Source organism: Rhea pennata, chromosome 6, assembly GCF_028389875.1.
Source record: "Rhea pennata isolate bPtePen1 chromosome 6, bPtePen1.pri, whole genome shotgun sequence".
Taxonomy (NCBI): Eukaryota; Metazoa; Chordata; class Aves; order Rheiformes; family Rheidae; genus Rhea; species Rhea pennata.
In genome coordinates, this window is record NC_084668.1 from 2,300,162 (window position 1) to 2,315,913 (window position 15,752).

Below are 15,752 nucleotides of genomic sequence, written 5' to 3' on the forward strand. Positions count from 1 at the left end.
TACTACTTTCTTGTCTCTTATTGGTCTGCTTTAGAGCTAACTAAAGTCAGTTAGAATCTTCTGTTGAATTCAGTAAGAGTTGGCTTTGCCTTTTGTTAAGAATGGATAGTATGCTGATCTTACCAAGCTGGGAGGAGTGGCTGATACACCTGAGGGCTATGCTGCCATTCAGAGAGACCTGGACAGAGAGAAACCTCCTGAGGTTCAACAAGGGCAAGTGCAGAGTCCTGCACCTAGGGAAAAATAACCCTAGGCACCAGTACAAGCTGGGGGCTGACCTGCTGGAGAGCAGCTCTGCAGAGAAAGACCTGGGAGTGCTGGTGGATTACAGATTGACCACGAGCCAGCAATGTGCCCTTGTGGCCAAGAAGGCCAATGGTCTCCTGGGTTGCATTAGGAAGAGTGCTGCCAGTGTGCCCATCTCCTCAGCCCTGGTGAGGCCTCATCTTGAGAACTGTGTCCAGTTCTGGGCTCCCTAGGACAAGAGAGACATGAAGGTACCGGAGAGAGTCCAGTGTAGGACTGTGAAGATGATCAGAGGGCTGGAGCATCTGCCCTCTGAGGAACGGCTGTAAGAGCTGGGCCTCTTCAGCCCGGGGAAGCAAAAACTGAGGGGGGATCTTATCATTGTGTATAAGTACCTGATGGGAGGGTGTCAAGGGGACGGGGCCAAACTCTTTTCAGTTGCCCCGTGTGACAGGCCAGGAGGCAATGGGCAGAAACTGAACCACAGGAAGTTCTGCCTGAATGTGAGGGGGAATTTCTTCACTGTGGGAGTGAGAGAGCACTGGAACAGGTTGCCCAGAGAGGTTGTGGAGTCTCCCTCTCTGGAGATGTTCAAGGCCCACCTGGATGCAACCCTGTCTACCATGCTCTAGGTGACCCTGCTTGAGCAAGGACGTTGGACTAGATGATCTCCAGAGGTCCCTTCCAACCTTACTGATTCTATGATTCTATGTACCACTATTATTTTTTGGCAAGTTTGAAATGTGATAAATTTAGATATAGTGCTGATATTTTAAGGCTTGCTTTCCCTTTAAGCAGTGGAAGTAAATGTCATTATTTATAAAACTTTCTGGATTGTACAGGGGATTGTGGCTAACAACATGAACTCTTTATTTTGTCTTCCCAGGCTGTTTACAAATCTGATTTAGAATGGCTACGTGGAATTGGATGGTTGCCAAATGATTCAGTTGGAATCAACCATGTCAAACATGCTGGAGATCTCTTGAATGAGGTAAATGTTTTTCAGCAGTAAAATTTTCTCAAGGGTATTCTTAATTTTAAGTATTTTTCATGGTTTAATACATCAATATTTCATTTGATTTTATTACAAAAAATATAACTGCAATATTTTCACTGTGTTCATTGTTTATGGAGAAGCTTTCTTTTCATGTAATCTTTGTTTTTTTCTCTCTATATTCAGCATTGCTGTGTTAGCTATAAAGTACTCCAGTATAATCTAATTGTAATTTTATTTTTTTCTCTTGTACAGAAAAAGTATCGTACAAAAGCTGAAACTCTTCCATTTACTCCAGTGGCAGACAGAGTTGATTATATCACAGCAAAGAAAAGTGGTGAAATTCTTAGTGATGTAAGTCTGCTGGCGTATTTCCAGGCTGTTAACTTAATCTGCATGTTTATGTGGTACGATTATATTATTATGAAAAAAAGAAATAATTCAAAGGAATTCTGGAGCGATCTTTGGGAATTCTGTGATTAAGATGAACAGGACACTGTTAGCTCAATGGCTTATGAGAGAAGAAGCTCCTCAAGCGGAATAACATCTAGTGCTTTGCTCTTAGACATGTGAAAAGCCATCATTAGTTCTGCGACCAGTCCTTTCTTTCAGTCCTAGTAGATAGCATTGATGAGCATCGAGAACGTGATGAATTTTAGTGATGTCAGTATGATCATCTTTCAGCTTTGCTGGTGAATATAAGTGGTGTCTATTAGTGTTTTTTTCAAGGAAAGACTGTGAGTAAATAGCTACCCCTGCTCTGGCAACCATAACATTTACCCCTTTTCACTTATACTAATAAGAGCTTACCTACTTTTTAGCTACTAGTGTATTACAGTAAACATGAGGAAAGCCGATGTGCAGTCACCTTGCTCTTCTTAATATATTTTTGAAAGCTAGCATATGAGAAGCTGACCTGTGAGCATGAAATGACATGAGTCACCCTCAGTTCATGAGTTGTGCTTCTTATTTTCAGTATGCTTCCCACTGGAGAATAGGTCAAGCAAACGCTGGTAAAAGGATGACACTGACAATGAAACAGTTGAAATGAACGGCAGACAGGCTGCCATGCAACCATATGCAAACATGTGGGCATTGCCTGTATTTGGGAATATGGCTCAGAGTGTGTGCATGTGTGTGTGTATATATGTGGTGGGGAGGTGCTAAAATGCTGCATTCACTTACAGATCATACTGAGTAGAGAAACAAGAGATTTGATATTAAAATGTTCAAAATCTGCTGTCCTGCTTCAAACGGTTCTTCCTGTAGCTGGGCTATCAACTATAGATCCTGGTAGACTGAACAGCCAGCATAATTTTGGCTTCTGAGAATTCATCCCTATCCATCCAGCCATACTGGAACAAACTTTCAAAATATTCTCTGGCAAATGTTGTTATTCCTTTTCTTGCACAGCTTCCTTTTAAAAAATATATCCATTTGGATACATATTTGATGTGTCATATCTAGTAGCCTTAAAATTTCATTTTTCTACATTTATTTTGTAGATAAATGTGGGTCTTGGTACTATGTTTTGCAAATACTGTCATGATGTTACAATTATTTATTTCTGTGTTCTAGGTTAAATATCACAAAGCATGGAATGAAGTCAAGTCGAATTACACTCTCACTGATACACCACAGCTAGATATGGCCCGAGAGGCAGCCAGAATTCTTAATCAAGTATGTATTCTTTCCTTGATTGTCTGACAACTTCTAATCACGTTAGTAGCTCTATAAGGGAATTTACAAAGCTTGCCTTGCTAAGAATGTCATAAGAGAAGGATTCGTTTTCCTTATTTTTTAATATAGACTACATATACACAGTAATAACAATGATTATAGTAGTTTTAAATTCCTTCTCACTTCTGTTTTCCACAGAATTTATACAAGGAAAGCTGGGAGAAAGAAAAAGCCACTGGTTACCTCTTACCTCCTGACACAGTGCAGATCTGTCATGCCAAGCACTCAAATGATGTCCAAAGTGAAGTAAGAATTTTTTCTCATCACATTAGGAAGGGAGTGCTTCGAAGCTTTGGAATGTTAAAAGCCTTGCAAATTCAGCAACTGAGAGATTATAAGGTTTTGTGTTAGGGGCAACACCAGTAGAGTTTTCATGACCCATGAAGTCCACTATCCTTCGAACAATTTTTCTATATATGGTATTACGGATTTTGTGAGTATCAGTGCTTAAAGGTCAGATACCCCTTTCCATTTCACCTTGTCCAGAAACAGTCCTTTTGAAATCAACTAAGTATTCATAATTATCAACTTAATATTTTATCCATTTTAAATAATTGAAATAATATGTTTATAATATATAATTCTGATTATACTTTTTGGCATATTTTGGAGGCTTCCACCTTGAAAAACTTTAAGATGATATGCATATTGCATTCTAAATTTTTGCGTAATGGATATTGAAATTATTACATGGCACTAAACTACTGAATATACATTTTAACAAAACTATGGTGCAGATATTTTCAATAATCTGCAACTCTTCAGACAGTTTCAAATAATTTGTTAGACAAATTTGCTACAGAGCTAAAGTTAAGTGCATTTTTAGCAAACATTTTCTAACAAGACTTTCTTCTTGTGTTGAAAATACTGCTTACTAAAAATGGTGACGTATTAATCTAGAAAATTTTGTATTTTGAAGGAATATACGGATTAACATTACTGTTTGTAACATTTTTATCTGATTATGTGCTGAAACCTTAAGACTGCCATTGACAAGTCCCTGTCTCAATAACAAGATCTCAATCTGCCCTTTGTATTGACGAAAACTTAGCTTTTCACAGATTAAAAAATAGAGTAGATATAATCTGTGTTGATTTTTACATATTTCTCCCTTCTTCCATCAGCTTAAATATAAAGTTGACTATGTGAAACAACGAGGACACTACGTTGGAGTTCCCTCTATGAGAGATGACCCCAAACTGGTGTGGTTTGAGCACGCAGGCGAGATCCAGAATGACAGATTGTACAAATCAGATTATCACAAAACTAAGTCTAGAATTCACATTCCTCCAGATATGATGTCAGTTATGGCAGCCAAGGAATGTCAGACCTTGGTCAGTGATATTGATTACCGCCAATACCTGCATCAATGGACATGTCATCCTGACCAGAATGACTGTATTCAGGCTAGGAAGGCCTATGATCTGCAAAGTGATGTAAGTGATTTTATCTATAAGCTATGTAATATGCACTTTGTTTAGTCTAGGTATATTGTCCATATAGAATAAGAGTGTCACCATAGAATAAATAATTTTTTTTCTTTTTATCACTTAGAATATTTACAAATCTGATTTGGAATGGCTCCGCGGCTGTGGTTGGATTCCTCTGGATTCAGTGGAACACAAGAAAGTTAAGCATGCACAAAAATTGATAAATAAGGTGAGAGAAAATATTATAGCTGTTAGTGATTAGCTCTTATTACTCGTGCAAGATATTTAAGAAAATATTTCATCTCTTTGCAGAGAGCATATACAAAAGAAGCCCTTGATAATTTTTCCAATTATACAAGTGTGGTTGATACTCCAGACATTGTTTTGGCAAAGATTAACTCTGTCAATCAGAGTGATGTATGTACTTTTATTTTTTTAATATAAACTGTTAGATTGGTAAAATTAGTAAATGACTGAATTGCTTTTGCTAGACTAAATATTTAGCACTGTGTATGTGCCTTTGTGTGCATGTGCGTGCTTCATTAATAATAGACTTATTGGGGTAAATAAGTTGCACAGTAAAAGTCATTGAAGTGAATAACACAATATTACTATCCAAAATAATTTTTCATTTTTCTGCAGAAGAATATATGGTGTCCCTTATTTAGAATTTACATAGATCGTGCTTATAGTCATTTAAAATTGAATCCCGTTCATGATGAATTGCAGTATATTTTACAATACTAGCTGAGTTCATGGCAATGCTACTAACCTATGTTTGCTGATCAGGATGTCTAATTTCTCTAGAATACTTAGTGGATTTTGTGATGTGATGTGCTGATGACATTTGCCTGCATACCATAGTGTTTGGAAGATACTACTGGCATCACTGAAGATACGATAATTTAACTGAAAATAAACATCTGCTTCTAATAGATAGACTGGTTGGGCAAATTTTTTTCTCTTCATGAAATTAACGTACTATCTGTTTTCTTTTTTAGCTAAAATACAAAGAAACATTTAACCTTGAGAAAGGCCAGTACATTGGGTCTGATGATACTCCTGCGCTGAACCATGCCAGAGACATGTCCTTACTATATAGTGATGTAAGATTTGATAAATACCTGATTAAGTTTTAGTTTATTTTTTTGAAAATAGAAAAACACTGGACTGGACTTCAGGAAGCTGTGTTCTATTTCTAGTTCTGTCACTGATATACTGAGTGACACTGGGAAAGTCATTTAATGCTTTTGTTCTCCAGATTTTCCTGATTTTGATAATGGGGCTAATGGTAATTTCTTTCCTTTCTGAACTGATCTTAAAGCAGTGCTGCATGGCGTTGCGTAGTTGAGTAGGAATAGTGTTTGTGTGATAAAAGTGCTTTACAATTCCATTTAGTAATGTCTCCCTAGACTACTGGTGAAATTTATGTTTATTTTTTTGGTAAGAGAAAATTGTAGATGATTTACAGTGTTAAGCAGTTACTTATGAGTAGTCTCATTAATTTTAATACAAAATCCCTATTATTGAAAAAGTAATGACTACTCATTCATGTGAATAAGGGTTTTATAGTTAGTCTGACTGTAAATATATTTATATATTGTATAACATATATATGACTTATTAGAAAATTACCACTGATATAGATAATGCTCTTATAGTAAACAATAGTATTAATAATACTTGGGAATTTTTCAGAATTTTGAACATATATCTGTGGAGTTTTATATGGTACTTTTAACCAAGAATTCATATCTGTATTTGATTTTTTTTTTTTTTTTTTTTTTTTTTTTTTTTTTTACTATTCTGAATGAGAAATGTCAAATTCAAGGTCACCATTCAAAAAAAGTGAATTTAGTGAAGAAAGCTGAGATCAGTTCACATTCATGCAAAATTACTTCCCTGGATTGGCACACTAATTCTGGTTCCCTTACTGACACTAAAGAAAGTGTTGAAATGAATGTTCTCCTTTTACTTTATTGTGGCCATTCATGGAACAAGAGACTACTCTGTAAACATAGTTGTATCCCCTGTGAATAAAAATGGCACATTGAGACTTTTTTGCTAATATTTAATATGTTTCTTGGAAACTGTAGTGGATTTTTTTTCTCAAAACCTATGTGTGTTTTGTTTGTCTAGAAACTTTATAAAAATGCTTGGGAAATCAGTAAGCCTATTGGTTATACTTTGGATGAGAAGTACATCCCACTTGTTGGAGCTAAGCATGCAAATTACATTAATAGTGAGGTTAGTATGAATTTTCAATTCTTTCTCTCTTCTGCTATGTGTTGTTAGAATGAACTTCACAGTTTTCACATGAATTTTTTGCAGCTTAAATATAAGGAAATATATGAGAAGCTGAAAGGCCATTACCTGGCTGGGAAGGATATTGGTGATTTCCCCGGTGTCATTCACTCACTAGCATTCCAGAAAATACGGAGCGCGGTAAGGAGAGAATTATTCTTGCTGTAATATTTTCCCTTTTCTATATTTTATTGTGATTCTCATATTAAAAATAATTAATGCCATGCTTAATATTATTATTATTAGTAGTAGTAGTAGTATTTTCATATGTTTCCTGAAAGGTTATTTTTTTACACGGGGTGCATAATTGAACTTGAAATGATTTAGGAGATGAAGAAGGAAGTTATTCAGTGATTAGACATATTAGAATAGAAAAAAACTACCTTCTTCTATTTAAATTTAAGACGCTGAACAGTTGGAAGTACTGTATGACCTGGGATACTTTTGCTTTATAAAAAACTGCTAGTTTTATTTCAATTTTATATTGAAATAAAATTGTAAGAACTAGAACTATAAATGCACAGTGGATGTTCTGTTATCATCACCACTGTACATTTAGCATGTCATTCTAAGCATAAAGTTAATATGATCCCAGATATTATCTTCATTTGCACAGGAAGATCTAACTAAAATAAATCACACTTTTTTTTTTTTTTTTTTTAACCTTGGAGTCTTATAAATTTTCACACCAGCTATTTTGTCTGAAAATCACTTTTGTCCTTGTAGCACCCCATTAGAATAAATGGTAGTTAATTAATGAGTTGTCTAAGTTAACATTTTCTTCTACTGAAGCCTGTGAAAGTTCAGCCATTAATTCCAGAAAGTATGCCTCAGACTATGCTATAACCTGTATCCTGTTAGAGTCAAAATTATCTTAGAGAAAAACACTATTTGTTCTTCTTGCTTTCTCCCCAATCTTTCCTTTTTAGTTGGCATACAGAAAGAATTATGAAGATACCAAAGCAAATGTCCATATCCCAAGTGACATGATGAATCATGTGCTAGCTAAAAAATGCCAGTATATTCTCAGTGATCTAGAATACAGAACTTACTTTCATCAGTGGAATTGTTCACCTGAAGAAAATGATGTTATTCAAGCCAGAAAAGCCCAGGAGATTTTGAGTGATGTATGTATGAAATTTCATGTATTTCTTTGAAATTTTAATACATTTTATGTTGCTTTGTCAAAGTATTTAAATATGAAACACTTTCAAATATTTTCAAAGTATTTAAATATGAAATTACTAATCATGCTCCTAGACTGTATAGTAAATAGTAGCAAAAATTATGTTTTTCTTCAGGGCATTTTATTGATCTGGTTGTTTGGTTTGGTTTTGCTTGTAAATTCTGTAGGAAAAACAATCATTCAGGTTAACTGTGAGATGGGCTAGTCTTCTTTGTGCTTCCATATAAACTTCTAAATAATCTGTAACTACTGAATTAGCCTGGATCAGATTCAGTAGTTCTTCTGCTTTGCAGTACCCAGTAGAGGGTACTGCAAGTAGAAAAGAAACAAATTCTACTTTCTTCAGATAGAGGGCAATTATCTTCCTAACTGATTAGTCTGTTTTCTTCCATACAGGTGGTATATAAAGATGACTTAAATTGGCTGAAGGGACTTGGATGCTATGTCTGGGATACTCCGCAAATCCTGCATGCTAAAAAATCGTATGACCTCCAGAGCCAAGTAAGCATATTATCTTCAAATAAGTAAATACTTGTAAGATTTTTTTCCATTTATTATTCACTGGGATTGATACTTGTCCCAGTTCAGAACACTCTGCACAAAATATCTCAGTGAGATATATAGGCAGGGATAATAGTGTCTTGCCTTGCTGGGAGTACTCCAAGCCTGCTACATGCTATACAATGATAAGATGCAGTTTTCAGGATGCCTCAGTTCATTTTTGTTATATATTGGGTATTTCTATATCACCTGTCACCTTTAAGAATGGTCTTAACTGGGCTGTAATCATGGTGCTTCATTTTTCCAGAACTGATGTTCAAGGAAGCTGACAGGGAATTTTTTGATCTTTTTCATCATTAATGTTTTGTGGGGTTTTTTTGATCTGTTTCCTTAGATAAAATATACAGCTGCAGGAAAAGAGAATTTGCAGAACTTTGGTGTTGTTACTGATACACCTCTCTATGTGACTGCAGTGCAGAGTGGTATAAATGCTAGTGAGGTGAGTCTCCACTTTTTCTCCTCATACTTTTCCCCTTGCTCCTTCTGAGAATTGAAACAAGTTCACTAAGTCTCTCTTTCATCTTGCAGGTGAAATACAAAGCAAATTACCACAAAACTAAAGACAAGTATACAACTGTGACTGAAACAGTGGATTCTGAAAGAGTTCAAAATTTGAAACATCTTTTTAGCAATGTAAGTGTTTTAACATTTTTTGTTTCTCTTCAGTATGTGGGACTTTCATCTTGTTTTGATTATTCATTCTGTTTGAAGATAAACTCCCAGACACAGAGCTTATTAAAGCCAGTGGTAGCCTTCTGGATTGCTTGAATAGGGTGAAGATGCTAGTACTGCATTTCAGATAGAGGGCATGTTTCCTGTCTGTAGTTCAAGTCTTGTCAAAGTACATGCATTAATAAATGTATTCCCTGAAGAAAATTGTACTAGAACCATGACCAGTTCTTGTATGAGGTTTAGACAAAAATAGATAAATGACCTTTTGTCACTCTTCATGTATGTTTTTAAGTCTGGTAAGAGACTATCCTAAGTAGTGAACTGGTCTCTTGATCTCAAGTAATAGTTAAGGTGTCTAAATAAAAACAGGAGGGCTTTTGATTTATATTGTATAGAGAAGAATTTTTCAAACTCACAGAGACTTTTTATTTCCCCATAGAATCTCTACAAGGAAGCCTGGGATAAAGTGAAAGCTACTGGCTATATGTTGCCCTCTGATACAGTCTCCTTAGCACGTGCAAAAGAACTGAAGCATAATGCTAGTATAGTAAGTGAATGAAATACTTTATTTTTTCAATCAGATCATTTCAGGCAATGAAATCCTTCATGCATTGCATATACCATAGGCATCAAACAAATTCTCAAAATTATCTTCTATATTTAATTTTAAATATAATTTATGTCTGTGAATAAAGACTTTTCTGTGATAATCATTTGGATAACAGTTGGATAGTCCTTTGCTTCCTCTTTGCATTGAAGAAAAATCCACATTTTATAGTAAAATAAACTATTTCTTGAAAATTACTGGTTAGGTTTTTTATAGTCTAAGTTGCACAAATGTCTAGATCACAAAAAACACTAAATTTTATGTATTTCCTTAATTGATGCTTTACTGAGTACAGATTAATGAAAGCAAATGCTTTAATGAACTGAGGCTTATAAGAGATCACTCTCTTCGTGGATATCTTTAAATGAAAGAGCTAGAACAAAATATAAATTGTTTATTCAAGCTTTTTATTTAAAAGTCTCCCAGCATCTATTTTTATTTTTTAAAACATCATAGTTATGGTGTGACTTCTTTGCTGCTTAAAGTAAAATAGAAAACCAAAATCTTTCTCTGAGCAGCTTTCTCTGCCTCTTGAACTTAACTGAATTTTTTGCTCACTGATGAGTTCGGTTTCAAAAATACAGTTGTCTCACTAGGAGTAAGTTATTTTGTTGCCTTTCTTTGCATTTGCTTAGGTAAAATATCGGGAAGAGTATGACAAGTTTAAAGCATTGTACACATTACCCAGAGGTGTTGAAGATGATCCCAACACAGCAAGGTGCCTGAGAGTTGGAAAGCTTAATATTGATGTAAGTATTTTTTTTAATGTATGTTTTCCTCATAAAACCATACTTAGAAGAGGATGCTCAAAGAACCCACATTCATTCATTCCTCCAGATATTATATTTCAATAGGCATTGGGCAGTGTTCAGTATTTGTTAAATCCTGTATTACACTTACGAATGTGTCTTTTCAGTTTTCTGACTCAACTTTTAAATCACCTGCATGACTAAACCTTTAGTGTAGTATGTTTCTGTGTAAAACAGAGTACTACCTAATCTATCTCCTTTTAAAACATGAGTACCATGAAAAATTGTCAAATCATATTTTAGCAGTTATTAATTAGTATGATAGGCTGGGAGGTTCCCTATCTGCAAGTTATTTTTAGAGAAAGCAAGTTGTAAATTTTACTCATAGCCATAGAGAATGCCATTCAACAACCATTCCAAGAAAATGTCAATAATTTTGCTTCAGCAAAAATTGTCAGCATATGTTTATTAGCAGTGAATGCTTTGACTGTTTTCCAGCATCACTGATGTAATGTTTTTACTCTGCAGCGCCTGTACAAGGAAGTCTATGAAAAGAATAAAGCCAAAATCCACATTATTCCAGACATGGTAGACATAATTTCTGCTAAGGATGCACAGAAGAAAGTCAGTGAAATTGATTACCGCACACATCTTCATGAGTGGATGTGTCTACCAGATCTTCAAATCAATGCCCATGTTCGAAAAGTCACTGATCAACTTAGTGATGTAAGTACACAAATCATATATTCATGGCTCAGTTTTAGAAAAGATTTTTACATTTATGCACTGTTAGAGGAAACGATTTTGCAAAAACGTAGAGTGTTCTGAGGTTGGTACATGCAGGTATTAGATTATACACTAAACAGCATCTTTATTGTGAGTTGTAATACTTGGCAGTAAGTGTTCAGCTGAGATGTGGCTAAGCTTGCATAATTTCAGTGTTATCTATATAGGCATTGGGTTGTATAACATTACAGTTCTATCAGTTCAGCCATCTCTGTGTGTAAATTGTCCTTTATCATTTGGTTGCATAAGATGTGGAAACTCTGGAAGTTAGAGAGAAAATTCTGCTGATGCAAAGCTTCTGCACACTTACCCTGCATAGGTTGGCCCAAGGGTAGGTCATTGATCTATCACTAAATCATCGCCTGTAGGCTATGCAAATACATTTTTAAAAACCATTTGGGTTTTTTATTCATTGGTTAAACTGAAACACTGAAGAAAAATGATATAAGTCACTCCAAAGGAATTACTTTGATTTTCTCAAACCAAAGAAAGTCAAAATACTAGAAACCTTGCTTACTGTCGTTCGACAATTTTGTTTCACACCTTAGCAGTAAGAGATTAGTTCATAGTGGAAGTCTTACAGATTGCTTATTTGTTCTTATACCTTAGGTGGTATATAAGGATGATCTCAACTGGCTGAAAGGCATTGGCTGCTTTGTCTGGGACACTCCTGAAATTCTTCATGCCAAACATGCATATGACCTTCGCAGTGATGTGAGTCTGAGCTGGTTATGCTAGTCCTGTTTCTTAGCTTTTTTTCACAACACAGTATTAAAATGATGGATAACGTGAAAATAGTGCATATTTTTTCTGTGCCAGATATAATCTGCAAAAATGTTATATATCCCTCTCTGTATGAATTCTTAATCATTTCTGCTATGCTCTAATGCCTCTGAACGAAGAATTACTGTTTTCAAGACCTCTTCTGAGCAGACATATATTTAAACATATGTTAATGCTTTCCTGAATAAACCCAGACAATATCTACTTCTTCCAGATTAATGAAGTTTAAATAATACAAATCAAGTATTTCAGTAGAGAAAGATATATAACATATATCTTTGATGTTGATTTTTATGGTATTTTTCCCCTCTCAAAATCCTATGGTCCATCCTTTGTTGAGGATTCAGCCATTAAAATGGGGGAATGGTAAGTTTGGTTTTCCAGAATATATGTCTTCTCATAAGTTCTATATCAGAATTATATTGGCTGTTCATCATATGGTGCACATGCATATCCTGTGAAAGAGTACTGATGTTGCCTAAAACTCCTTGATAGCAATCCTCTAGCTGTTCTTACTTAGTCAGGTGCCATGTTCATTCATTAAGTTATAATTTCAATACACTTTCTGCTTATTACCAGTTCACTAATAAAATAAGTAAATAATATAATAAATGAATTTCTCTCTGCAGATTAAGTACAAATCTAAGGCAGAGAAAATGAAGAATGACTACACTGTGGTCATGGACACTCCTGTTTATGTCCAGAATGTCCTCAGTGGCAAGAATCTGAGTGAAGTAAGTGTTTGTATCACATTTCATCTAGAATTTTACATATGCTGTTACCTTAGAAGTTCCAGAAAAGTAACGTTTAATATTTTTTAATTATTTCTGTGCTGATACCTACAACTTGTTGCCTATGCCATCAATAAGATATTAGAACACAAACAACACAATCATTAAGTTGCCTAAATAGGTAAAACTGTCATATATTTTCTTTTGAAAGAAAGTCCCACAGGTATGCAAATAATATATACTATGAGAAAACATGGCTATTAGGACTCTCCCTAACTATTTTTTCCTTTTCTCAGGCTATCTATCGCAGCGAATATAGACACAATATCAAAGGCAAAATGATTCCTACTAATAAAACAGTAGATTTGGAGCGGGCAAATCATGCACACAAAATACAGAGTGAAGTAAGTATAAAAATTCTATTTCTAACAGGACACAAAAAGCAATGAACACATTTTTGTCCTGTGTAATTGATGCATGTTTCTGTTTCCGAGGATCTTTCTCTTTTTGCAAGTTCACAGACTTATCTTGTATTCAAGAAGTAAATTATTTAAAAGTTAATGTCTTCCTCTAGCTTTTCAGATAAAGAAGCTACATTTCACTGCTTTAAAATTAAAGTGAGAAGATGTTCTCATTTAATCTACAAGCATACCTAATGGTATAGACATGATTGTAAAAAGGAAATCTTTTACCAATTGTAAATAAGATATTTTCTACACAGCTATTGAGTAGTCTCAAATATTTCACATGATTGTCGTAAACTCTCTCCTTGCAGAATTTGTATCGCTGGGCTGGTTTGAATGCTCTACCTACTGGATACAAACTTCCTACAAATACCCCAAGCTTTCAGCATGCTAAACATGTCCAATACATTGGCAGTGATGTAAGTAATGTCCTTCTACGACATGATTTGCAAGGGAATATTTGGTACTCATCAGAAATCTTGTGCGAGTATACAACTATTTGAGACTGTTATTTCTCAAATATGAGATTGACTGTCAGAGAGCAATACAGGGGAGGGATGAGCTAGGGGCTGAGGGTGCCCATGGCAGTAAATATCCTCACCAACCAGGGTGCAGTCCTGCAGTATCTGAGCAGAGTAGGCAGAGCAGGGTGCTAATAACAGGTTGCATCAACAGTCCTAGACACGGTAGGTGAGGAACCGGGTCCAGGAGCCATCCAGGACGTCCAGTCAGGAGCTGCAGGAGAGAGGGCCAGAGTAAGATGGGAGATAAGGATACAACATAGGTCCAAGGTATATCCAGAAGGTGAGGCTAGAACGAAGATTAGAAACAAGCTACCTAAAATGTAGGTGCAAGATCCATTCAGGAAATGAGGCCGGAGACGGGGATGCAGATGGATACACCTACAACAAAGCTCATGCACTGACTGAAGTCCCAGGTGAGGCTGGGCAGGGCAATTAAGGCCTGTTAGTTCACTCCAGGCCCTGACTTTGATTATATTTGTCTTAACAGAATTTAGATGTAACTGAATTCTACAATTATCTGAATAAATTAATATCAAGATGTAATTTTCCTCAGCTACTAATATCTTAGATACAGGAGAAATTTAAAACGGTAATTTTAGGCCGCATTCTAAAGGCAAAAATAATGGTGATGCCCAGATATTTTAAAGACTGATACAGCTAAGTCTCACTGGAGTGTCTCTAAAAATTTGATTCTTTACACTGCATAGAATACTCCCAGAACTACAGTGTAAGTAGAATCACAAGCAAATTTAATTTTTTTATGTTTTTCTTCTATCTAAAAATTCCTTTTTCCACTTTGTAGCTGAAATATAAAGAAGCCTATGAACATATGAAAGCTAAAGGTTATACTCTGGGACCTAAAGATGTTGGGTTTGAAAATGTAAAGAAAGTGAATCAAGTCATTAATGAGGTATAGTAAATATATGTACGTATTTTCAATAATATTTCTAATGCCTAAAATAGTAGGGATGAGAATACATGGACTGGAGAGGTTGTGGGATTCCTATTGTTTGAGGCTTTTAAGAACAGGTTAGACAAACTTCTATCAAGAATGGCAAGGGATCATTAATTCAAACTTGGAGTTGATATATATGACTTTTTGAGGTTCTTAAAAGCCCAAACTTTTAACGTTTTGCCATGAAGAACTAAGTATGAAGTACTAAAGAGAAAAGTACTTAAACTCTGCTAACCCACTTGCTGTTTTAAGCTTTTATTTTTTTAACATGTAGAATGCTGTCTCCTTTGGTACAGAGGCTGTATCGGGCAATATACCACAAGTACAAGGACAAGATTCATACCACTCCTGACACACCAGAAATCCGTCAAGTCAGAGCTACACAGGAAGCTGTCAGTGATGTATGTGTCTTTCTAACATTTAAAAATTGAAGAGATTTAGAATATTCAGCATGATCAAACACGTGAAATGTTATTTTTTCTTTGTCTTGCAGCTCATCTACAAGTCAGATTTCTTTAAGATGCAGGGACACTTGATTCCCCTGCCATACACACCTCAGGTGTTACACTGCCGCTATGCTGTGGACATCGCAAGTGATGTAAGCAGCTTCTGTTAAGATGCGTGGTACCTGAATTCAGCAGGCCTCATTCTTTTCTGCTGATTCATGTTCAAATTCTACTAATGGAAGTAGAATTTGACTCATCATTTGCATTCTATTCTTGAGTAAAGACATTTTAACTGTGTTTATTCAGTAATCAGTCCCCAGCAGTTGGGATTGTTGATCCCAATAGTTAACTTCTGATTTATCTTCTTTTACTTGCCTTATAGAATAAATACAAAGAGGATCTAAAGTGGTTGAAGGGCTTGGGTTGCTTCCTATATGATACGCCTGACATGGTCCGTGCTCGCCAGCTGCGTAAACTTTGGGTAAGATTTTTCTTCTGAAAAGCATATATAACAACGATTGATTTACTGATGTGCATGCTAAGTATTTACAAGAAATTAAGTACATAAAAATGA

General features: G+C 35.3%; 1 protein-coding gene across 1 annotated transcript in view; it reads left to right on the plus strand.

Annotated features, from left to right (window-relative positions):
- Positions 1–15,752, plus strand: part of NEB (nebulin) — a 135,896-nt gene that overhangs the window by 78,303 nt on the left and 41,841 nt on the right. The window contains exons 90-114 of the mRNA XM_062578819.1: positions 1,133–1,237; positions 1,496–1,594; positions 2,819–2,920; positions 3,119–3,226; positions 4,105–4,416; positions 4,535–4,639; positions 4,723–4,827; positions 5,412–5,516; positions 6,550–6,657; positions 6,742–6,855; positions 7,644–7,841; positions 8,297–8,401; positions 8,796–8,900; positions 8,990–9,094; positions 9,573–9,680; positions 10,376–10,489; positions 11,018–11,215; positions 11,885–11,989; positions 12,688–12,792; positions 13,086–13,193; positions 13,565–13,672; positions 14,580–14,687; positions 15,029–15,133; positions 15,226–15,330; positions 15,561–15,659. Of these exons, the coding sequence (XP_062434803.1) occupies positions 1,133–1,237; positions 1,496–1,594; positions 2,819–2,920; positions 3,119–3,226; positions 4,105–4,416; positions 4,535–4,639; positions 4,723–4,827; positions 5,412–5,516; positions 6,550–6,657; positions 6,742–6,855; positions 7,644–7,841; positions 8,297–8,401; positions 8,796–8,900; positions 8,990–9,094; positions 9,573–9,680; positions 10,376–10,489; positions 11,018–11,215; positions 11,885–11,989; positions 12,688–12,792; positions 13,086–13,193; positions 13,565–13,672; positions 14,580–14,687; positions 15,029–15,133; positions 15,226–15,330; positions 15,561–15,659 (3,039 nt within the window). The remainder of the gene's footprint in view (positions 1–1,132; positions 1,238–1,495; positions 1,595–2,818; positions 2,921–3,118; positions 3,227–4,104; positions 4,417–4,534; positions 4,640–4,722; positions 4,828–5,411; positions 5,517–6,549; positions 6,658–6,741; positions 6,856–7,643; positions 7,842–8,296; positions 8,402–8,795; positions 8,901–8,989; positions 9,095–9,572; positions 9,681–10,375; positions 10,490–11,017; positions 11,216–11,884; positions 11,990–12,687; positions 12,793–13,085; positions 13,194–13,564; positions 13,673–14,579; positions 14,688–15,028; positions 15,134–15,225; positions 15,331–15,560; positions 15,660–15,752) is intronic.